General features: G+C 39.5%; 1 protein-coding gene across 3 annotated transcripts in view; it reads left to right on the top strand.

Moving 5' to 3' along the window:
• UBE2H (ubiquitin conjugating enzyme E2 H) overlaps positions 1 to 24,639 on the top strand; it is a 132,670-nt gene that overhangs the window by 84,762 nt on the left and 23,269 nt on the right. For 2 of the 3 annotated variants that reach the window (XM_032275987.1, XM_032275989.1), the window contains exons 4-5: positions 17,868 to 17,907; positions 19,167 to 19,219. The exons of the other annotated variant lie outside the window; for it this stretch is intronic. In XM_032275987.1, the coding sequence (XP_032131878.1) occupies positions 17,868 to 17,907; positions 19,167 to 19,219 (93 nt within the window). The remainder of the gene's footprint in view (positions 1 to 17,867; positions 17,908 to 19,166; positions 19,220 to 24,639) is intronic. 3 annotated transcript variants of the gene reach the window in all.

Raw genomic sequence — 24,639 nt, forward strand, 5'->3', positions numbered from 1 at the left:
TTACTTTAGATTTTTGTCTTTCAGTGTCAGATTTAACAAGCCTTAAGGCCCCACTGCTCTTCAAGCTGATAGTGGGAAAATAATAAACATATCTTAAGTCTAATTTTGAATGCCATACCATAAGAATGAATGTTCTAATACTATCATATTCAGAAATCCTCCCTAGATCCTACTTTGCTTTTTTGTTCACTCCAACTCTGGGTACCTCACAATTAAATGACCCTTGCAGTCTCCCCATCCCCAGTCTTCTTAGCCCTCTAAACAGCAGAAAAAAGAATAGAAACCTCATTGGAGTTGTACGAAGAGGTACTTTTTCTTCACCTTAATGGGGCATGTTATTTACTTGTCACCCCCAGTCCCCAGCAGGGCACTCAGTGACAGATCTATCTAATTGAAGGTTGATACCTTTAAATATTTGGAGATTGTAGAATGGTAGTTATTTAGTTAACTTCAAGCCAACTTTTTTTTTTTTGCTTCACTTTATACATGTCTTTATGATAAAATATTGACCAATTTTAAGAACAAAACAATTGTAATATATTGAGCATTCTGAAGGTCATGTTCAGAATTGCCAGAGTTTAAACATTTTGCTACTGCTGTGGCTGTCTTAAGAACTAATGCCCAGGCCAGGCATGGTGGCTCACGCCTGTAATCCTGGCACTTTGGGAGGCCCAGGTGGGTGGATCACCTGAGATCAGGAGTTCAAGACCAGCCTGGCCATCATGGTGAAACCCCATCTTAAAAAAAAAAAAAAAGGAAAAAGAACTAATGCCCAATCTCCTGGAGTCTAGACCACTCCCCACTACACCCCCACTCCTAACAAAAAGATCTTCTTAAAAGAGGTGGACCAAAATATTCTGAGCTTTGTGGTTTAATTCTAGGCTCCCCCATTTCTTTGCAGGGCAAATGGTGCAGAAAAGTTGGGATCATCACCAACTAGGTCCCACTTAAAAAGGGCAGCCTCTCCTCCAACATCTAGCTATTTTGTGTATGTCAGAGTTTTATTCTATAAAAATACTGCATCTATAGTTTCTTCTTGGGCTGGGGAAGTCGGTATTCATTTGAAGAATAAATTGGTAATTTCCTTGAGGTCCTTTAGAAGAGTTTTCTAAACCCAGTACTGAAGAAGATCCTTTACAGGTAATTGAATCAGATATTTCTTTCTTGCTATACAGGGGCCTCTAAGTTTCAGCATTGTGAATGGTAAAGTGGGACTGGAGCTGTGAGGTGTTACATCTTTGAGACAACCCCCGAACACATCTGACTTAGCACCTGTATAGGTGTAGAAACATGCCCACCTGTAATGTACATCCTCTCCTTTTGAGAGGGCTTTTCTGTTGTGTTGTGGTTCCCTGTCCCTAGTTTATTCATCTTCTAGCTTTAGGGTATTTCTTTCTATTCAGCCATTTAAAACTCCTGTGTTGTTTAGTGATATGACTTTAAAGCCTTTATATAAGTCCAAATTATATAAATTCAGATACATTTAATAAATGCCTATTTACCTAAAGTTTGGAAATTGGCATGCTAAATGTAGTTTTGCTAACCCCACATTCCTAGTCACAAAGGAAACAATAGGCCGGATGCAGTGGCTCACACCTGTAATCCCAGCACTTTGGGAGGCCAGGGCAGGTAGATCACCATTCTGGCCAACATGATGAAACCCCATCTCTACTAAAAATACAAAAATTAGCTGGGCATGGTAGCAGGCGCCTCCCAGCTACTCGGGAGGCTGAGGCAGGAGAATTGCTTGAACCCAGGCAGATATTACAGTGAGCCGAGAAAACGCCTCTGCACTCCAGCCTGGTGACAGAGCGAGACTCCGTCTCAAAAAAAAAAAAAAAAAAAAAAAAAGGAAAACAATAGAGTTTGTTGAAACTAACAGTAAACTTACAGAAATACAATTTTCACATCCTGTAGAAATGTTGTCATTTCTCAGACCTTATCTTAATGTATTTTTCTAGGTAGCATGATTATCTCAACATAACTTTCTAAGTAATAATGTCTAAACTGAGTCAGGCATTGCCTCTTTATTAACTAATGACACAAAAAGCCTCCATGCTTTCTTAAATTAATGATGCAATATGAAATTGGTTGGAACAAATGACTAAGCTAATTTAACTTCTTCATAATTTTTTTCTTTTCCCTTTCTGTGTGCTTTCAGGACTTGATAATGCCTACAAATGTGTATCATCTTCTCTTAGGGAAGTAGATTTAGCTGAAATATTTGTACAAGCTGTTCTTGTTTCCTCCAGAGGAAGGTTGCATAAGAGAGTTTCAATCAGTTGTGTGGGGTGACCTATTTTCAGGTCGTCAACAATGTAATTACTGTTGAGATGTGCTTTAAACATTCTGAAAGGTTGTGGCTCACATAGAAAAGGCAAGGATTCCTTTTTGAGGTGTGTAGATAGTTGTAAAATTATACAAAAGGGTGAGGAGGTAAGATAAACCCAATCTCAACATTCTTTTTAAATCTTGCCCCTGTTGTATCTGGGTAGGTGTACTATTCTTCCTGAGCCAAATTTTGAGCTTTTAAATAATAAGCTGTGCAGATTTAGATCAAACATCTTTAATGCTTGGATCTTGGAATTTTGTAACATCTATGTGTACTTTGTTCTATTTTGTGTGTTTTTATGTGGATGTATATTTTAATTATATTAATGACCCATATCCACTGGAGTAATATAAGAAAATCTGTAAGCCAAAGTAAAGAAAAATCAAAATGTCTTATAATCTTATCCCTTAAAGAGTGTTGTTATTTACATCCTGGTGTATGCTCTTTAAAACATTTCTCTCTGAATATTTATATATTCAGTATAATTTGACATGCTCATCTTTGGGACACTCTCCAAATACAGTTTTAGAGGGCTCTCAGTAGTTACATGATTGCATGAGATGTCCCTTTAAAAAAAAGTTTCCATCTATACATGAGTGGGTTTTTTGTTTTTGTTTTTTTTTTTTTCCCTAAATAGTGGCATAGTTACTTTTTGGGAAGAAAAGGAATATAAGTAGCCACCTTGGAAGGTTATGAACTTACTCTTACAATCCCATTATTGTTTCAAACACTTTCTGTTTGAATATCATAAATGATGGCAAATCTTGATGCTTTGAAGCTGGATGTGAATTTTTGAAATGGCTAACAGTCATTTAAGCCCAAAGAATAAGATGAGTGGAAAAACTGAGTAATATCAATTGGGGTATAAAACTGGCCCTCTAGGCACTTTGAACGAGTAATTATAAAACTCCTTTAATCAACTATAACACCACTGAAATATTTGCATAGTTTTCCAGAAAGACTGCTTTGAAATGAATCACGTTTGAATCTTTTTCTGATTTACTTGAAAATTCAGACTTTTATCTTTTTCATTCGGAAACATTAGTTCCTACAGTGCTTAGCAGTGCTGCTGGATGTTACTATGTAGAGTTAGGAGAGTGTGATTGGTCAGTGGACTGGTTATCAGAACAGAAGTTGTGGCCCTGCATCTCCTTCACCATGAGAGAGATACTCAGCTGAACTGTTGTTTCCTTTTCTAAAATGAGATAGTAGAATTAAATGGATTCTGTGTGTTTGATATTGACCAGTGTATTAAAACTCCAGGTACTTGACATCCTGCTGGACACAAGGAAGGCTGTAGAAGATCTTTACTGGTTAGGAGAGAGGAGGAATGTAAATAAAATACTACATGTGCTTTAATGGCATGGTTCCATTGTTTTTTAGGAGAGGTGTGAGTCAGCACCTCAATTTAGAAGAGAGAGAGTAAGGAAGAAATAGGCTTCTGCAAGAAATATTTTTTTTGTTTTTTTGTTTTTTGAGATGGAGTCTCACAACGTCACCCAGGCTGGAATGCAGTGGCATGATCTTGGTTCATTTGAACCTCTGACTCCTGCGTTTAAGCGATTCTTCTTCTGCCTCAGCCTCCCGAGTAGCTGGGACTACAGGCATCCGTTACCACGCCTGACTAATTTTTGTATTTACAGGGTTTCACCAAATATTGGCCAGGCTGCTCTTGAACTCCTGACCTCATGATCCCCCTGCCTTGGCCTCTCAAAGTGCTGGGATTACAGGCATGAGCCACCGTGCCCGGCCAGATTATGTTTTACATGTTGAAAATACAGTCTTCCCGGCCGGGCGCGGTGGCTCAAGCCTGTAATCCCAGCACTTTGGGAGGCCGAGGCGGGTGGATCACGAGGTCAAGAGATCGAGACCATCCTGGTCAACATGGTGAAACCCTGTCTCTACTAAAAATACAAAAAATTAGCTGGGCATGGTGGCACGTGCCTGTAGTCCCAGCTACTCAGGAGGCTGAGGCAGGAGAATTGCCTGAACCCGGGAGGCGGAGGTTGCGGTGAACCAAGATCGTGCCATTGCACTCCAGCCTGGGTAACAAGAGCGAAACTCTGTCTCAAAAAAAAAAAAAATACAGTCTTCCCAAACAGCTACATAATTGCTACTCTGTAGTGATCTATATCTTTTTTTTTTTTTGAGATGGAGTCTTGCTCTGTCGCCTAGGCTGGAATGCAATGGCACAATCTTGGCTTACTGCAACCTCTGCCTCCCAGGTTTAAGTGCCCTCCTGCCTCAGCCTCCCGAGTAGCTAGGATTATAGGTAGGTGTTACCACACCTGGCTAACTTTTGTATTTTTAGTAGAGATGGGGTTTCACTGTGTTGGCCAGGCTGGTCTCGAACTCCTGACCGCAGGTGATTTGCCCGCCTCGACCTGCCAAAGTACTGGGACTACAGGCGTGAGCCAGTGTTCCCGGCCAATGATCTTTTGAATTCCGGTAGAGAGAAATGAGTTTCTAGTAAGGAAAGTTTTGTTATTTTTTTTTATATATATATAGAGAGAGATAATGCTATGAGAATATAAGCCATTGTCAAAAGCTTTTTTTACTGGTGTTCTGAAAATGACATTTTTCAGAATACATTTAAAAATTATGTCTGGCAGCTGAGGCTTTGGCTATGGCCTGTATCATTTCTTCTAATCAAGTTCTCACAAATTTATTGGATACCTACTGCATGGTGGGCATTATTCTGGGTGCTATAGATACAGAAGTGAATAAATTGCTCTCTTGATACTTTATGTTCTTTTGGAGTGAGAAAATAAATCAAAATTTAAAACTTCTGATAGCTTTATGCAGCGAATTAATGGATAGAATAGCTACCTTGGATCAGATGTTCAGGAAGGGTCTGACAAAGCAAATTTAAGCTGAGACTTAAAAAGATTAAAAGGAAAAAAGAAGCAAGCCCTGATCCTCTAAGATCATGGGTAAGAGCTTTCCAGGCAGAAGAAATTTTGAGTACAAAGGCCCCAGCCTGGAAAACTGGGTAAAAAGTGAGGTGTGTGACACAGGGGCCAAGTGGCAGGTAGGGTTGAGGTCACAGACCGCTTTGTAGGCCAGATTAAAGGCTCAACTTTCATTTTAAATGTAATAGATCACAAACATTTTCAGTAGGGGAGAGAAAGGTCTGATTTTGTTTTTTGGGTTTTTTTTTTTTTTTTTTTTTTTGAGACTGAGTCTCGTCCTGTCACGTGGGCTGGACTGCAGTGGCGAGATCTCAGCTCACTCTAAGCTCTGCCTCCTGGATTCTTCTGCGTCCACCTCTTGAGTAACAGGCACGTGCTACCACACCCAGCTAATATTTGTACTTTTAGTAGAGACAGGGTTTCACCATGTTGGCCAGGATGGTCTCAATCTCTTGACCTCATAATCCTCCCGTCTTGGCCTCCCAAAGTGCTGGGATTACAGGCGTGAGCCACTGCACTCCGCCTGATTTTGTTTTTTAATGATCACTCTACTCTGTGGGGCAAGAGACAGTGATGGGATAGAAGCACAGTTATAAAAGCTTTTGTAACCAGAAATGCTGGTGGCTTAGACAAGGCTGCCAAGGTCAAGAAACTTTGATCTGGACACACACTGCTGCCAAGGTCAAGAAACTTTGATCTAGACCTACACTGCTCTGAAGAAATTTGGCTCCATTAAGGAAAACCAAATAGGGGTGGAAGATAAAGGGATAGTCTGTTGTTCGTTTGTTTTTTTTGTTTTGTTTTGTTTTGTTTTTTAATTGCATTTTAGGTTTTGGGGTACATGTGGAGAACATGCAAGATTGTTGCATAGGTACACATGTAGCAGTGTGATTTGCTGCCTTCCTCCCCTTCACCTATATCTGGCATTTCTCCCCATGCTATCTCTCCCCAACTCCCCACCCCCTGCTGTCCCTCCCCTATTTCTCCCCAACAGACCCCCCCAGTGTGTAGTGCTCCCCTCCCTGTGTCCATGTGTTTTCATTGTTCAACACCTGCCTATGAGTGATAACATGTGGTGTTTGATTTTCTGCTCTTGTGTCAGTTTGCTGAGAATGATGGTTTCCAGGTTCATCCATGTCCCTACAAAGGACATGAACTCATTGTTTTTGATGTTTGTTTGTTTTTTAAGGCAGGATCTCTTTTGTCCAGGCTGGACTGCTGTGGCATAATCTTGGCTCACTGCAGCCTGGACCTCTTGGACTACAGGCATGCGCCACCATACCTGGCTAATTCTTTTGTGCATTTTTTTTTGTAGAAATGGGTTTCACTATGTTGCCCAGGCTGGTCTTGAACTCCTGGACTTAAGCAATCTGCCCGTCTTGGCCTCCCAATGTGATGAGACAACAGGTGTGAGCCACCATGCCTGACCTGTTTTTAATTTTTAAATGGAAGATTCGGAATGATTTTAAAGTGCTTATTGTAGGGAGATGTTTCGAAGAGGGAGAGTTTGGTGATGCTGGAGTTGGGAAGAGAGTCACAGGAGCACCACCATTAAGAAGGAAGGAGGGGGCTGGGCACAGTGGCTCACGCCTGTAATCCCAGCACTCTGGGAGGCCGAGGTGAGCAGATCACCTGAGGTCGGGAGTTCAAGAAAAGCCTGACCAACATGGTGAAACCCCGTCTTTATTTTTTTTTTTTAAAAAAAAAAAAAAAAAGAAGGAAGGAGGGAGCAGAATCAGAACCCAGAGGCCTGGTGTTTCAGAAGAGGGGGAATATTTGTACAAGCTGTTGAGGCAGGAGAAAGAGTGTGTGTGCTGGGAGGAGTTTGGAAATTTTCATGGAAAATTAAGGGGTCCTGGCAGTTGGCTTTTATCTTCTCAAAGAAAAGGGACAAGGCCATTTAATAAAAGAACTTGAGGAGAAGTTAGGGGAATAAAGGGAGGGGGAAAAAAAGTAGGAGATTTGCGGAATCATGGTAAAATGTAACAGTCGTGGGAGATTGCAGGGGCGAGCCACCAGAGAAAGGAGAAGGGAAGATTGTAGGTGATGCTGAGTCCATGAAAGGCTGTTGAGCATGTTTAGATAAATTGGTATAGATTTCTTTACTTATGTCTCTCCTCCTTGTCAGCTTAGTAGATGTGAACTTCATGAAGGCAGCCCCTGTCTCTGTTTTACTACCACCATCTCCATCCTCTCAAATAGTAACTACTCAGGGCCTGACACATTGCCTGTTCTGCAGAAGAATATTTGTGTAAATGAATGAATGCCTACCTAGTGGTACCCTCAAGTCAAGATTGAGCAAATGTGAATGATGCTTCCTCTGGTAGATTTGCTAGATGGGCATTTTGGAGGGGAGAGGACAGAGGATTTGCAGAGGATTGCTTGAGAATGAGGTTGGTGATGACTCTTAAATCTTAAGCTGAGTAAGAAGCTGGTGAAGATTAGAGGGCTGGTAGGTGGGAAGAAAATGGGAGAATCTGTGGATTAGAATTAACAGAGGAAAGAATGAATGATTCCTGGAGTGGGAAGCTTTTGGCAAGGATGGGGGATTGGTAGGATAGGCAATGTCGGAATTTGTGATTGTGGAGGTAAATATGTGATTGTGGAGGGAATGACAGAGGTCAAGATATGTCCTGGGGGGCATGAAGTGGAATGGAATAGAAGAGAGGTCATCGAGGAGAAACTTAAGAAACAGAGACCTGGGCGTCAGAAGTATGGTCTGTATTGTCATAAAAAATGACAGGGGTTGGAGCAGAGAGTGACTTGAGGACCACCCAGGTGCTGAAGTTCTCAGTGAGAAGAGCCAGTGGTCAAATGGGCCCTTTTACTATGAAACCTGCTATGAGCAGACTGTAATGTCTAAATTCACTTACCTTCATCTTGCTATTAGCCAGCGTAAAAATAGTACATTAGCTTTCCCACCCTGTTCCCCAGGCTGCCACCTCTAAGGATAAGCCTGCTTTTGCATGTGCCTGTTACTATCACAGGACTTGTCCATTTCTTTTTTGAAGTTGACTTATGCCAGTTTTAATTCTGCCTTTGACTGCTCATTGTTTTGTAATCTTTCCATTTGCTATTTAAAACTTCCATCAAACTTGCTGCCTAGGTTGGTTCCTACTTTGTAGTGGGTGACCTCTAGCCTTTGAGCTGGTTATTCTGACATCTTTTTGGCATTAAATCTATTTCTTTCCATTTAGGATTTGGTATGATAATGAAAACAAGTATTTTTGGCTTCCTTTTCTTTAAACTGAAATTCTTTTGAAAACAAAAGCAATGTCTTAGTTCTTTTTAAAAACCTGGTCACAGTTTGAGATTTTCTTATATTACTGGTGTTGGTGAAAACTGTGTTGTTAGGTGGAAGTTTAGAGATTATGATATCCAGTTTGCCTGATTTTAAGAATGGAAGAAAATAGCCCCGCGCCGTGGCTCACCGGTAATGCCAGCACTTTGAGAGGCTGAGGCAAGCAGATCATGAGGTCAGGAGATCAAGACCATCCTGACTAACATGGTGAAACCCCATCTCTACTAAAAATACAGAAAATTAGCGGGGCATGATGGTGGGTGCCTATAGTCCCAGTTACTCGGGAGACTGAGGCAGGGGAATCACTTGAACCCAAGAGGCAGAGGTTGCAATGAGCCAAGATCACATCACTGCACTCCAGCCTGGGACAGAGCAAGACTCTGGCTCAAAAAATAATAATAAAAATGAATAAGAATGGAAGAAAATGAAGCTGAGATGTATGACTACTAACTAGTTGCAGAGTCTGGCTTCTGGCTTCCAGTTCAGTATGTATATGCATGTTTTTTAACTATACCAAATGCAGTCAGGATTTTTTTTTTTTTTTAATCTTTTGCTTGTACATCAAGAGGGGATGGTCATTTTAGTAATAAATATGGGGCACATGTCCTCAGGACGTCCTGGGGCTATGTCACAGAAATAGTAAAATATTAAAAATAGCTGGGCGCGGTGGCTCATGCCTGTAATCCAAGCACTTTGGAGGCCAAGGCAGGCGGATCACCTGAGGTCGGGAGTTCAAGACCAGCCTGACCAACATGTTGTGAAACCCTGTCTTAAAAAATATATATACACATATATATATATATAATTTAAAAATATAAGTGTATTTTTCATTTCCAGTGTGATGGAGTTACAACAAACATCTCTCTGAATCATAATATCTTCTCATGTTCTTCACATTTCCAAGAGCATTAACAGATGGACACATAGGATAGATACTAGGAGTTTTAGGATGAGGACAGTAAGAAGAAATTACTTATTCATTAAACATATTAAGCTAATTCTAACATTACTGCATGCTTACTGTATGCCAGTAACTGTTCAGATGTTTTACATATATTAAACTCGTTTAATCCTCATGATGGTCCACTGATGTGTAGATACCATTATTTAACCTAGTTTTAGGAATAAGGGAACGGAAAGGCAAAGCGATGAAGTAAATTGCCCCAGAGGCTCACACAGTGGCATTTAGGCATTCTGACTGGAGCCTGGTCCTTTTTTAAAAAATGTATTATTACATGAGTTACACAAACATTTGGGGTACATGTGCTATTTTGGTACATGTATGCAATACGTAATGATCAAATCAGGGTAATTGGGATAGCTGTTACCTCAAACGTTTATCTTTTGGAGGCCGATCTTTTAACTACAACTCTGAAGAGTGGTAGAGAATTGAACTTGGGTTTTGTGAGTTCAAGTCCAATGTGTCTGTACTGTATTATCTCTGACCACGAAAATAAATACTGCCTGATCCCAACAGTGTGGTTATATGAATGACCAAGAGATTGAAAGATAAACTATGAAAACAAGACAGAAGTTAGTCTTTTAACAATAAAACTATAGAAAGTAGGCCAAAGGTTTTGGTCATCCACTAGGTTGGTAGAAGGATTATGCTGTTGAAGGATAACACTTCGCCTTTTCTTTTCTTATCCATTTAGCTCATTCCTCAGACTCCATATTATCAGAGAGAAAGGAAGAAACAGAAGAGGACTCTTTGTTGAGTTTAGATCTGAACACACAGGATCAGTTCCGTAGTTCCCATGACACAGGGCATTGGGAGAGAGCTCCTTGCCTGGTTCCTCACCCAAGAAGAGACAAGCCCAGGTCCATCACCCCTGAGTAGGAAGGCTCAGTTCTCTGAAGAGACTTTTGCCCAGGCACAGGGTCCCTCAGGCAGGGCCTGGCTGTCTGAGGTAAGATGAAAATCTGTCAGACTGTGCACTCCTGCACACAGCTGGCCATCGGCCGTCACTAGTGTTGCTGGCACACCTCAATGCCTTACTCAATTGGAACACCCCAACTCTGGTCAGCCTGTGTGCTAGAAACAGAGATCCATGTTATTACCCTTAAAAAAATTTAATAGTCTGAGATACTGCAAGAGAAGATGAAATTTCAGTCTTTAATAAGAATATTTTAAACAATTATACCTACTCAAAAAATAGAATTAATTAGTTTGGTTGTGAATAGTCTGCTTTATGTGGGCAGTTGTTCTGAAGATAGATGATCAGAATGACTTAATGTATTCACTTACTGTTTTCTCACAGGAATTCATAAGGTTATAATGAAATTGCATCAGTCATAGCTGTCTGAGCCACCTTAGCCTAGCTAGGCTCATTTTATCCCTGGGATGTAGCTGCTGTTTTGGCCGTTGGTGTTTTTCACCTGTTTACCATAGGGTGGATTTACCTTGATTCACAAGTCATTTGTCTAACCTCTCATTTTGTCAAGAAAATTCTAGGTGAAATTTCTGGTGATTGGCCGAAGGTATTTCATCTATCCACAAATCGGATCATTAATATCCTCTCAAATAAAGGGAACAAAGGTGGAAAATAGATGAGGTTTGGCCTCATTTATTTACATATTGACCCCAATGTCAGAAGTTACTCAGAAGTGTATACAACTCTATACGGAGCCCTTCCTGGGACTAGACACAGTGGCTGAAATAAAAACCGGTTTCAGCATGACTTGGCATGATGTTATTTATGTTTGCTGCCTATTAGCCTGTGGGTCATGAGATTTGTTATTCTAGAGCAGTTGAGTATTGGAGTAGAGCAAGCAAAAAAAAGCAAGCCATATTTTTCTGTTGTAATCTGTGTTTTTTATTTTTTAAGATACATAATAATAGTTTACATCAACTAAGTGTAATTTGGATTCCTTCTCCAGAATTATAAATCACCTAATTTCCTTCTGCTAAAAGATGCAGGACAGAGATGGCAAGCTTTTTAGCTGGACATTTATTCCTGTTGTCCAATCCTCCCCACCCCCTTTAACAAGTGCTAGAACTATGCCAGAAAATAATTGTCCAAAAAAATTAAAGGAGTTCTGATTTTTATCTGGTCAAATCACTGAAATATGTCATTAGGAAATGTCTCGTAGTGGCTGGGCACAGTGGCTCATGCCTGTAAGCCCAGCACTTTGGGAGGCCGAGGTGGGCGGATCATGAGGTCAGGAGATGAGACCATCCTGGCCAACCCGGTGAAACCCTGTCTCCACTAAAAATACAAAAAATTAGCCAGGCGTGGTGGCACACGCTTGTAGTCCCAGCTACTCGGGAGGCTGAGGCAGGAAAATTGCCTGAATCCAGGAGGCAGAGGTTGCTGTGAGCTGAGATCATGCCACTATACTCCAGCCTGGGCCACAGAGCAAGACTAGGTCTCAAAAAAAGAAAAAGAAATGTCTGGTAGTGAATAAAATCTTAAATCATGTAGATTAAAAATAACCTGCTATTTCTACTTATCATGTTGCCATAAAAGCAGTTTTCAAAATATGTTCTCTTAAAATATCTTGAAAACAGTTCCTGGTCTAATGGAAACAAGTGTTGGGAAAATTCTCTTGCTGCAGACATATTAGTGTGATGATAGCGTTGCCAAAAGGAAGGAGAACATGCCAGGGCCAACACACAGTCCTGAGAACATTCCTTCTCCGAATTTCTGGCCTCTTCTTTGTCTTCCCCCTTCTTATCCAGGAGTTCCATTGTTGGCATCATTATGCAGAATGTAAATGGCTTTGCCAGAAACACTGCCCACAGCTTGACTAAGAACAAATGTCAAGGAGATATGCTCTTTTCCATGTATTTGCTTTGGATATTTTTCTAACAATTAAAAAAGCCTGGGGGCTGGGTACAGTGGCTCATGTCTATAATTCCCGGCATTTTTGGAGGCTGAGGTGGGTGCATCGCTTTAGGTCAGGAGTTCAAGACCATCCTGGCCAACATGGTGAAACCACATCTCTACTGAAAAATACAAAAATTAGCTGGTTGTGGTAATCCCAGCTGCTTGGGAGGCTGAAGCAGGAGAATCGCTTGAACCCAAGAGGCGGAGGTTGCAGTGAGCTGGTACTGGGCCACTGCACTCTAGCCTGGGTGACAAAGTGAGACCTTGTCTCCAAAAAAAAAAAAAAAAGGCCTGGTGTAGGAAGAGATCATTTTAGTTTAGAAAGTAGAAAGTTTTTTGGTAGAGTTGGTCTGGTTTTGTTCATTTCTCAAAGGCAAGGTTATAAACTGTTTCTACCTACTCTGGAAGAGTCAGAGGGTTTGTTTTGTGGCTCTTTATGGTATTTTATCATGTTGGTGGTTTCGTATGGTATTCTCTAGAATACTTCTGTACCTAAAAACGCTGCCTTACAGAATTAATTTCCTTTAAGGACTTACCCTTAATCTTGGATATTTCCCCTTAATTCCTCTGTTCTCAGAGTACTTGCCATTATTATTAAATATTAAATACTAGATTTTTAGAGCTGATAGGGCCTTTAGAAATAGAGTGGAGATTTTGGAGATCGTGTGGTTCAACTGTTTGTCTTCGTAGGTAAAGAAACAGACCCCACAAGGCAGGGCCTACAGTTGATAGTAGAGTTGGGGCTAGAACCCATGTCCCTGTTTAGTACTTTGTACTTTGTGATGTGATTCAGCCCTCTGTCCTAGTGCTGAAATGGTGTTCTATACTTAGCAGGGGCAATGGAGACTAAGCTCCAAACCATATATTAGTAAAGTGTATGTTTACCAAGTCCTTTTTGGTTCTGTTATGTATTCCTGTATTCAACCAAGCCAAATCTAGATTTAATCGAAAACTGTATAGAAACTGTTAATTCCATGGCTGGGGGTGGGAGTGACTCAGGCCTGTAATCTCATCACTTTGGAAGGCTGAGATGGGTGGGTCACAAGATCAGGAGTTCAAGACCAGCCTGGCCAACATGGTGAAATCCCATTTCTACTTAAAAAAAAAACAAAAACAAAAACAAAAAACACACTTGAAAATTAGCCAGGCATCGTGGTGGGCACCTGTAGTCCCAGCTACTTAGAAGGCTGAGGCAGGAGAATCGCTCGAACGTGGGAGGCAGACGTTGCAGTGAGCCAAGATCACACCACTGCACTCCAACTTGGGCGACAGAGACCCTGTCTCAAAAAAATAAAAAGATAACCTTAGTCTTTCAGAGACTATTTTGATAAACACTTAAAACTTACCATAATTATTTTCTTGACCTAACACCTTTAAATGCCCCGTGGTATCAGCTTGTTGAAGTATAATGCCCCTGTAGGATCCCCATTCCATTTTGCTTGAGATCTGCCATTCCCCAGCACTCAGGTGCTCTGAGCTGATTGAGCTGTTCCCCAACTAGCCTGTTTTAGGACAAAAGCCACTTGTTAAACAAGCCAAGGACGTGAATATGTCACTGTTCGGGCATAGTCTCAGTACCCTCCCCACATCTACCTCAGAATAAAAGCCATCATCCTTTAAAGGGCCCTGAATGCTGATCACCTCTCTGACATTACTTCTCATTTTCTGCCCCTTGCTCAAATACCTTCAGTTTCAGGTAAAAACTTCAGAGTGTCAGGCAAGCTACTAACGTGCTTTGCACTTGGCTGTTCCCGCTTTATAGACCTTCACTCCTCTTGGTACCAGGTGACTCCTCTTTTACCTCCTTCAAAGCAAGTCACCTTCTTAGGAAGTCCTTCCCTGACCATCTCATTTAAAATTGCAACCCCACCCCACCCTTTCCATTTCTGTCCCCCTCCTTTGCTGTGTTTTTCTCCATAATCCTGGCAACCTTCTAACATAGGACTGATTTTTTCTAAAGACCTCTCTTTACAGAATTAATTTTCTTTAAGGACTTAACTATTGGGTATTTCCCCTGAAGTTCTGTGTTCTCAGAGTTCCTTGAGTATTGCTTTTAGTTTATTTAAATGAAAAGTTCCCAAAGCTTCTCATCTGTAGCCAGCATTGGGAACTTTTGCCATAGATGCTGCTTCATTAGGTGTTAGTTTTGAGAGTTCTCACAGAGGCAGAATTTTAAGTATCAAGAATATTTTAAATTCTTAATAGTAGCTTCAAGCAAAATACTTTTCATATAGTAGGACCATTCTCTTGCATTAAACCACATAGTGGCTCAGCATAGTTCCCCACTCATCAGAAAGCTTCCCTGCGCTAGTGATAGCAGCATATTCCTATAACTGATCTAGAAGACCACACACCTTATAACCTGAGGGTCTCTGATTTTGGTGGGAGGGTATGAATTTGTATTATTCGAACAAGAGTGTTCAGTTACGAGATTTTAAATAAAATGATTGGTTTTACTGACTTAAGATAGTTCAGCACTAGTTATTGTTTGTATAGTTAAGTCTATTTTAGAATGTTCGATACTATGTATAACTTTTTTTTTTTTTTTTTTATCTCTGGAGACAGAGTCTACCTCTGGCTTCCAGGCTGAAGTGCAGTGGCATGATCTCAGCTCATTCCAGGCCCCACCTCCCAGGTTCAAGCAATTCTCCTGCCGTAGCCTCCTGAGTAGCTGGGACTACAGGTGCCTGCCACATGCCTGGCTAATTTTGGTATTTTCAGTAGAAATGGGGTTTCATCATGTTGGCCAGGTTGGTCTCAAACTCCTGACCTCAAGTGATCTTTCTGCCTTAGCATCCCAAAGTGTTGGGATTATAGGCGAGAGCCACTGTGCCCAGCCGATACTGTATATAACTTCTTGTTTAAAAGTTTTTTTACTTTCAACTATTAAAATTACACATTGTAGAAATGTCAGAGTCAAGAGTACAAGTAGAAATAATGGGAGAATACTGCAAAGATGACAACCATCGACACCTGTTTCCTTCTAGCGTTTTCCCATTGCTGTGATCCTAGTTCTGGTTCAGGTGTGGTGGTTGGGGGAGTGATGAGATTTGAAAAGTGCAATGGATAAAATATTCCCACCACTAAGAATTCTGCGCTGTTAACATTTGTACTTACTTGCTTCCAGTTTCTTAATTTATGTGCATGTCTTAGAGCAAATAATACACAAGCACATTGTCCCTTTTTAGAAGGAATATATTAATAGTGTTAGATAAAGTCATTCTTTTTTAAAAGACAGCCTCGCTGTGTTTTCCAGGCTGGGGTGCAGTGGTGTGATCTCGGCTCACTGCAGCCTCTACCTCCCGGGTTCAAGTGATTCTCCTGCCTGAGCCTCCCAAGTATCTGGGACTAAAGGTGCACGCCACTACACCCTAATTTTTGTTTTCTTTATAGTAGAGACAGGGTTTCATCATGTTGGCCAGGCTGGTCTTGAACTCCTCAGGTGATCCACCTACCTCAGCCTCCCAAAGCACTGGGATTACAGGCGCGAGCAACTGTGCCGCCAGATGAAGTCATTTTTAACCAGTGTTTCCCATTATGTTTCCTATTCCTATAATGACACCTGGCTCTGTGCCCTAACTGAAACAATTACTTTTGGAAATTTGGTATATGTTGGTTCAGTACAGTTTTCCCATACTTGTTACCATGGAGAATAGGTAGTATTGCTTTGTTTTAGTTTATTTAAATAACATCAAGCTGTAAATATAACATCCTGCAACTTAAAAAAACAAAAACGAAAAAACCCTCAGCTTTAGAGCTATACAAGTTGATATATACTGATCTACTTCATTACCTTTGGCTATATAGGACTCAAGTAGATGGATGTACTTCATCCAACCTTATCCCATTGACAGAGTTGAATTTGGCTCTTGGCTTTTATCAATAATATTGCAGCAAATACTCTCATGAGTCATCTGGGACATGTGTATTAGTATTTTTCTAAAGTTATGTAGATATTTTTACCCTAATTTTTCTCCCCTTAATATTAAGACATGATCATTTCCCATTATTAAAATATCTTCATAAACCACATGCTTCTTAAATATAGACTTTGAAACATCTTTAATTTCCTTAATGAAAAATTAATATTGGATACAAAGCTTTTTTTTATCGGAGTAACTTAAACATTACATGGGCCCTCCTGATTGTAGTAGATATAACAGTATGCTGTTTCAACACAGAGCATCTAAAAACAAAAGTTAAAAGTGTGAGAGACTAGAGCAGTCTAAGACTGGAATACTTGAGACTTGGTATTCTTACCTGTTTTCTAATTCAGGGGAAGTTTCTCAGGTTTTTGGAGACAATCTCTGTAGTGCCTTACTTGAGGCTCCTCCTTCAGTCCCATTTCTCTGCATCTTCCCTGACTCTTCTTGTATGTATTCCCCTCACTGTGTCAATACTTTGTTCAGATTGCAGTTATTTCTTGATGTCTCTTATCCCACTGCCAGTGACCTCTTCAAGAATAGTGTACTGTCTGTCTTATTTTTGTGCCCTATCCAAGCACAATGCCTTTAGTACAGGTGCTGAACAAATATATTCTGAATGAAAGAGTGTGGGGATGGGGTGAGGGAGGGTGGGGATCGGAGATAGTGGTGGTGATACTCACCTTAATAAGGAACTTCAAATATTGAAAGTGTGGAACAGAATGAGAGTCCTAAAAGGAAAGGAAGTGATAAGGATGACAAAATAACACCTTTGACAATGTATCTCTGCTTTAGAATATTGCCATTTGCATATATACTAAATCACTGGTTTTTGGAGAAGAAAATGAATTTCTCCTTGAAGTTTAAATGGTCATATAGGTATTAAAGTGTGTACTTGTTTCGCTAGGAAAAATTTTAAAAACTTAAGATCTCCAACAGATACAGCCAACTGAGAGAATTTTTTTTTTAAACTCCTGCTTCATTTCTTGGTTGCCCTAATTTTAATCAAAACTGGTTTTCCCTGAATGAGTAGACTAATGTTAAAGGCAATATTTCGGTCACTGTTCTTATGAAATCCTTTGTGGTTTGAAGTACAGTTTCATTCATGTTCCGCACATGGTGTAACGAATGATACCCATAAGTTAGCTTCAGAAGGAAGAGTTCAAATGCAGACCCTCCAGATTTAAAGCTTGAACAATAAAACTTTTGGGAGGAAGAGTCAGAGTGAAGTTTTCTTAGCTTTTATCATGACCCTGGTTATGAACCATTTAGTAGTATAATTTCTCTTTGGGCAGTAGCTTCATAGCTAAGAAAAACAGTTGCTTTAATGATTGTTTTGTATAAGAAGCTGCATTCTCGTTAATAGAATGTTGATGTAAAGTAATTGGAGCTATCAGGAGAATATTATCAGTAACCAAAGATCTTTATCAGTAACCAAAGATCTAAGGTTGAAAGTAGTGATTTATAAGTCTTACCACCTTTTCCCAATACTGAAATTGTTTCTAATACTGAAATACTTTAATTGTTTTCTGGATACTTTTTGCTGCTAATTAACATCTCTTTTTACAGGATTCATGAATAAAATTTTCCATCCCAACATTGATGAAGCGTAAGTAACTATTTTAAAATGTTTAAATTTTAGCAGGAACTGCTCTTGATTAACGTTTCCCTGTCTTTCTGTTATAAAAAGTCTCAGTGAGCTTTTTGGACCTTCTCAGGAGTTAGGACTATACAAATGGTCATGTAAATGATAGAGTCCAATGGATATGAGGTTTTCAGTCACTTAGTACACATTCTGCTATTGTACCACTTAGTATTTTCCATTGTTGTGAATGGATCTTTCATTTTCTTGTTATCCCGCTAACAGTAATAATGTTCCACATCTCGTTTCTCTTTGTATAGACACAATTCAGAGATCTGTTTTCAATCTACAGATTATTTTCAGACCTTATAGTATTTTCTCAATTCTTGAGAGTAAGGCAAAATGACTGTAGTTTCATTTCAGTTAATGAATCTTATTTATCCCTTTCTTTCATTCTAATATTTTATTAGTGATACTTAAAATATTCTAGCATATCATGTTTTGTACTTCTAGTGCTGTTTAGAATATATGATTGTTTGGGACACAGTTTTAATTTGTCATGGCACTAAGTCTTACCATCTCTCACGCATACCTAACAGGTTTTTCTGAACCTTGTGTGAGCAGGTTGTATGTCTACATACATCATGCCCCTTAGTCCTTTAATATTAATATTTTAAGTTATCCTAACAAAGACATTCTCTTATGTATCCACAGTATATAGTTGCGAGATTCAGGAATTTAATGTTAATGCAATACTTTTTATTTAATCTACTGCCATATTCCAGTAATTTACTTTTAGCACTTTTTTCTTTCAGTAAAGGATCCAGCCTAGAATCATACATTACATTTAATTGTTGTGTTTCTTTAAACTATAGGCCAATTATTTTATAGATTGTTCCTCACTTTGGGTTTGTCTGATGTTTCCTTATTACGTTCAGGGCATGAACACATTTAAGGCCAGAAAACCACAAAGTGAGATTGTGTCCTTCTTGAGGTATCACATTCGGAGGTACACAAGGTCTGTCTGCCCCTTGTGTTCTCAGCACCTGGTTCAGGTGTTGTCTGGTTTCTCCATTGCATAGTTACTATTTTCCCCTTTCAGTCTGTAAGGAGACACGTAAGACCTTGTACTATTCTGTTCCTCATCATACTTTTCCCCAACTGGGATTCTTTTTTTTCCACAGATCTGTTAAAAGTATTTCTCTTGATAAGTAAAATCAGTTGCCAGATACATGCAGCTAACTTTCTGATTTTTAAAAACATGCCATTCTTTCCATCTGTTTCAGGTCAGGAACTGTGTGTCTAGATGTAATTAATCAAACTTGGACAGCTCTCTATGGTGAGTTTGGCCATGGAATATTTTTGGAGATGTTGAGACATTGCCTAAAAAATTGTTGTTGGGCTTTGCTTTTCTGGTTTAAGATGTTTCATTGGTAATGAGAAGGGATTTTTGAGGGACTGATTGGGAAAGTTTAATCATTGGAGAAAAAATTTTCTCTTAAGTACAAACCAGTTTAGCTATGAAAGTTTAAAATAATCATTTTAAACTGTGTGTGTATAGTGATACATATACACACACACAAATACATGTGCAAACATTTTATGTGTGTTTTCGGAAGCACATAATAGATACGTATTTACATATATATAATATCTTTTAGTTTTGAAAAAACACTTAGGTGAAATGAAAGATAAATGATGTAGTAAGAGGTTTTAGGGGAATCATCATTTCAAAGGCCAAAACCTTCTGATGAAGGAAGAGTAATTTAGCCTTACCTTCAATGCTGAAAGTGACACCCCATCTCTGACAGTGAATCAACAGATGAATTGCCCAGCTCTGCAAAAATACTATGCTGAGTATCACAGAGAGTTATAAAGAGTATCAGGCCTTCCCTCCTTGTCACCTGGTTTGGGGAGCTGATGATAGTTTAAAATATAGTCATCCCTTGGTATCTGCAGGGGATCAGTTCCCAGACCACCTGCAGATACCAAAATCCGTGTTTACTTAAGTCCCGCAGTCATCCCTGCGAAACCCACTGACTTGGAGGCCTAGCTGTGTTTATTGAAAAACCACATGTGAATGGACCCATGCAGTTCAAACTGTGCATGGACCCATGTTCAAGGGTCAGTTGTCTATTTGAAGTTAATTAGGGATACAACAAATAAATCTGTTTTTCCCTCCACGTGTCCAAATCCTCTGGCTTCATGGAGTCTCCCTACTCCAGTGTTCCTACCCTGTACACTTCTGCTGATTCTCCAGGTGGAAGTAATCTCTGGATACCATTACATTTTATACCTCCTTTTTTATGGCCACTTTTACTTTCTACTTTGTATTTGTTGTCTTTTTTTTTTTTTTTTTTTTTGGTGCTACTCGATTATTTCCTGCCTAGGGCCATCAGATATGTGTCTGATTCATCTGTAAGTCCCCTGACTCTTGTCACAGTGTCCTTCACCAATACGGGATGAAAGAATGAATGGTACAGGTAACAGTTGCTGAGAGGCACAAGAAAAGAAGGGAAAGCTTAGTTGAGGCAGAGCTTAACCAGGGATGGCTCCTTTTTGTCGAAGACTTGTGAGACCTTTTAATGGTCTAAGGTAGGTAAAACTTCTTAGTCTAGCCACAATCTGCAAGTTACCTTTGACAGATATCTTTGAACTAGATTGGTAAATAAGAATCAAAGAGGAAGATTGGTCACCAGCAGAACACAGTTACTCCCTGCCCCCAGCCAATTGTGCCATTCAAAAATTCTTTTCTCTACCTCAGTGTTCTCCCCTGATCTTTGTGTGGTTGGCATCTTCTTCACTCATCTCACACATCACTTCCTCAGAGCAGCCTCCATTCCCAGCCACTCTATCTGAAATCACACTCCTCCATAGCACAGCACTCTTGTATATATATATTTTTAATTTTAAAATTATTTTTTAATAAATAGAGTTGTACTCTGTTGCCCAGGCTGGAATGCAGTGGTGCAATAATAGCTCACTGCAGCCTTGAGCTCCTGGGCTTGAGCGATCCTCCCACCTCAGCCTCCCCAGTAGCTGAGCTAGTACCTGGTTTTAAATAAGCTTCTAAAACTGGTATTTGTTTATTATTTATCATATCCCCTTAGATTGTAAGCACCATGAGTGGGGACTTTGTCTTGTTCTTGTTTCTCTCTCTCTGTGCGCACGCGCACACACACACACGCGCTTGCTACTAAAACAGTGCCTGGTATACAATAATGGTTCAACTGTTGTCTTAATGAATGAATTAATCATGTTCAGCAAGAGAGTTTTAGGGGAGAAGATGGCACATGGTTGAGGCAACAAGAAAGAACATACACTGGTCGGTTAAATGGATTCCTTTTAAGATGGTTTTTTTTTTTTGGTAAAAATGTCTCATGGCAGGCTGCCTGGAATATCTGATGTAATGATGTGTTTTCTTAAACTACATTCACATTTTAGAAATGTACATATCAAAATACTGCAAGCTGGTTCCAATTACAATGAAGTAAATTGAAGTTTAGTTTTGTTAAAGCTTTTACCATTGACCAGAAAAGCTTTGTAGATGTTTGCTGACTCTCAAGTACCTCATGTCTCAGAACAAGTTTAAAAAAAAATAACAGTTTAACTGAATTATAATTCACAAGCATGCAACTTGCCTATTTAAAATGTGTAATTCAGTAGTTTTTAATATATTCAATTATATTCAGCCATCACCACAGTCAATTTTAGAACATTTTCATCACCTCAAAAATAAACTTGTACCCTATAACTATTCCCTACTTACCCCCACCAGCTCTAGGCAACCACGAATCTGCTTTTTGTTTCTGTGGATTTGTCTATTCTGGACACTTCTCAGAAATGTAATTATGTAATATGTGGTCTTTTGTGACTGGCTTTTTTCACTTTGATGATGTTTTCAAGGTTGATCTGTGTTGTTGCATATATTGGAATTTCTTATGGCTAAATAATTCGTTGTATGGATAAGCCACATTATTTGTTAGATAATAGACATTTGGGTTGTTTTTGTCTTTTGGCTATTATGAGTATTATAAATATTTGTGCATAAGTTTGTTTTTGTTTGTTTGTTTGTTTTCTTTGAGATGGAGTCTCAGTCTCGCTCTGTTTCCCATGCTGGAGTGCAGTGGCGTGATCTCTGCTCTCTGCAACCTCTACCTCCCAGGTTCAAGCGGTTCTCCTGTTTCAGCCTCCTGAGTAGCTGGGATTACAGGCGCTTGCCACCATGCCTGGCTAATTTTTGTATTTTTAGTGGAGATGGGATTTCACCATGTTGGTCGGGCCGGTCTCCAATTCCTGACTTTGTGATCTGCCCCTCTTGGCCTCTCAGAGTGCTGGGATTACGTATCAGCCACCATGCCCAGCCTTGTACACAAGTTTTTATGTAGGCATGTTTGCATTTCTGTTGGGTATATAACTAGGAGTGAAATTACTGGTAATATGTTTAACTATTTGAGGGCTGATAGACTACTTTCTAAAGTGGCCAACATGAGTAAGATTTCATCACATTTATAAAACGTTAGAGTATGTTCTTACATTAGCTTGCAAAGCATTTAATAAGCAGCAAGAGTTAAACCACGTTGGTCCAAGTGAACTGAAAGCAGACTGCTGTGTTACTCACATGTGTATGCGTTATTGAACATGTTCCATAATACAGGAGCGTGAGCAAGCACACTATCAGGTAAGTGCAGGAAAACAAGAAGAAATATTTTCAGAGTATAGTCAAAGGTATACTGAGCATGGGAGAATTATTTTGACATTTTCCTCAAAACAAACTATTTCTCAAGAAAGTTCAACATTTCTTTCATGGAAAGTTTTAGGAACAGGTAAATACAATTATATAAAGTACCGGTAGAATATGTTCGTTCAGATGACCTTGAAGTGTTTTTTCAGACTTAAATCTTGAGATCTGAACTGAATTTTTATTCCAAACTGTAAAGCCTCTGGCATTGAAGGTTAGTTCATAATTGGTGAGTTCTGAATCACTTCATTTCCTGCAGTGGTTCCTGAGAGAATCTTACTTCAAAGGACCGCCCCCCGCCCCCTGCAACCCCACCATGCCAAAAAAGAAAAAAAAAAAACCTAACACTAAATAACTAATAGGAGAAAGTTGGCATGTCAACATAAATATTCAACTGAAAAGCAAAAGGCTAAGCCTGGCACCTAAAACTTGTTTCAACATTTTCCTCTGCTGTATAATACGATGAGGGAGCAGGGAGTGGATTGTGAAATTTCCTGCCATTCACCTTGCCCCAGGGCATGTACTGTGCCATGGCTATATGTCTTTGTAACATAACAACAATTCATAGTTGAAATTTCAGATGTATGTTCGTCATAGCCTGATATTAAACAGCATTTGTGGTTAGCGGTAAATTTAGTCCTGTATCCCCTCACTCACACCCCTCCCCGCCATTGATTTCTGGTAAGCCAGTTGACTCATTGCTTCTGTCCTCATCCTGTTATCTCTTTGCCAAGTGTATGTGCAGTTTGTTTATTCAGAGTTCAAAATTGGTATAATTGTGGTTTACTCACCCAGTAATTTTTAATTGTATATTATTTAACCTTGCAAGAGAGCTAATTATAATCAGGAATCGGATTAATTTTGTAAAGATGCTTGTCGTCAGTATGAAGTTATCAAGTATGAAGTTATCTATTGTTATTCTTGTGACATTAAATGGAAAGTAGCAGATGACAAAATTGATTCATTTTGGCTTCCTGCATGATAGCATCTTTTTTTTGCATCCCTTTCTGCTCTTCCAGACAGCAGTGACAAAAGCTCTGAGAAACAGAAAATGTAGCCAAGGGGATTTGGATTTCCATTTCAAAACAAATTAATTTTAAGGACTGATAGGAGAGTTCATGAAGCCACAGGTAGCTTTTTAAGCTCTCTTCTATTTTCCAGTTTCCCTTTTTTCCTCCAAAATATATTTTATCCATAGTTGGCTTATCATCCTGCACTCCTGGGGTTCAGATACCTTCACTGCAGTACAGCTTTAATCTTTCTTTCTTCCCACCCTTCTGGACTAAGCATGCTTGATCCTTGCAAATGTGTTTCTCTCTCCAGCTTTCATTTTACTCATTCTTTGACTGACTTGGTAAGTTACTTATATGATGGAGTAAGTTCTGGAGAAGTGAGGCGGAAGACAGTTTTCTTATAAAACTGGGTGGTTTGCATTTTCACCCTTAAGGTTGCTAGCCAGTGGACTGGATACTTCTACTCTTACTTTGCTGGGGAGAAAAATCAACATTTGGGAAATGTCTTCCCCTATAGTTATCTGGGGAGTTAGTAATAGCAAATGAAATTGACTACAACAGAAGGAATGCTTCAAGGACTTTGAGATTAGGCAAGAGTTACAAAATTTCTTTACCAGGCATTTAGAAATTTAAAATACAAATTTAACATTTATTCCATCCCCTTTTTGGTCTGATAGTCTGTGAATGAGTCCCAGATAATTCAGATTTTGGTAGAAGGTGTATCTTAAAATAATGCTTTATGTTGGATTAGTGTATGCTGTTTCTAAACATTTTAGTGTAATTACACAGATAAGAAATATATTTATGTGTCTGCACAGATGATTGATTGGCCAACTACTATTTGAACAGCTTGAGAACTTCAGTATTGATCTGACATGTTGAATCACAAACATCATCCTGCCTTTGGAACAGCTGGATGTTGTTATTTCTAGATAAAGGCCAGGTAGAGCAATTCTGTCCAGTACTATTGGGATAATGTCACCTGTTGTACATAAATAAGAAATA

The sequence above is a fragment of the Sapajus apella genome, unplaced genomic scaffold, assembly GCF_009761245.1.
Source record: "Sapajus apella isolate SASKATOON/1434 unplaced genomic scaffold, GSC_monkey_1.0 scaffold7, whole genome shotgun sequence".
Lineage (NCBI taxonomy): Eukaryota > Metazoa > Chordata > Mammalia > Primates > Cebidae > Sapajus > Sapajus apella.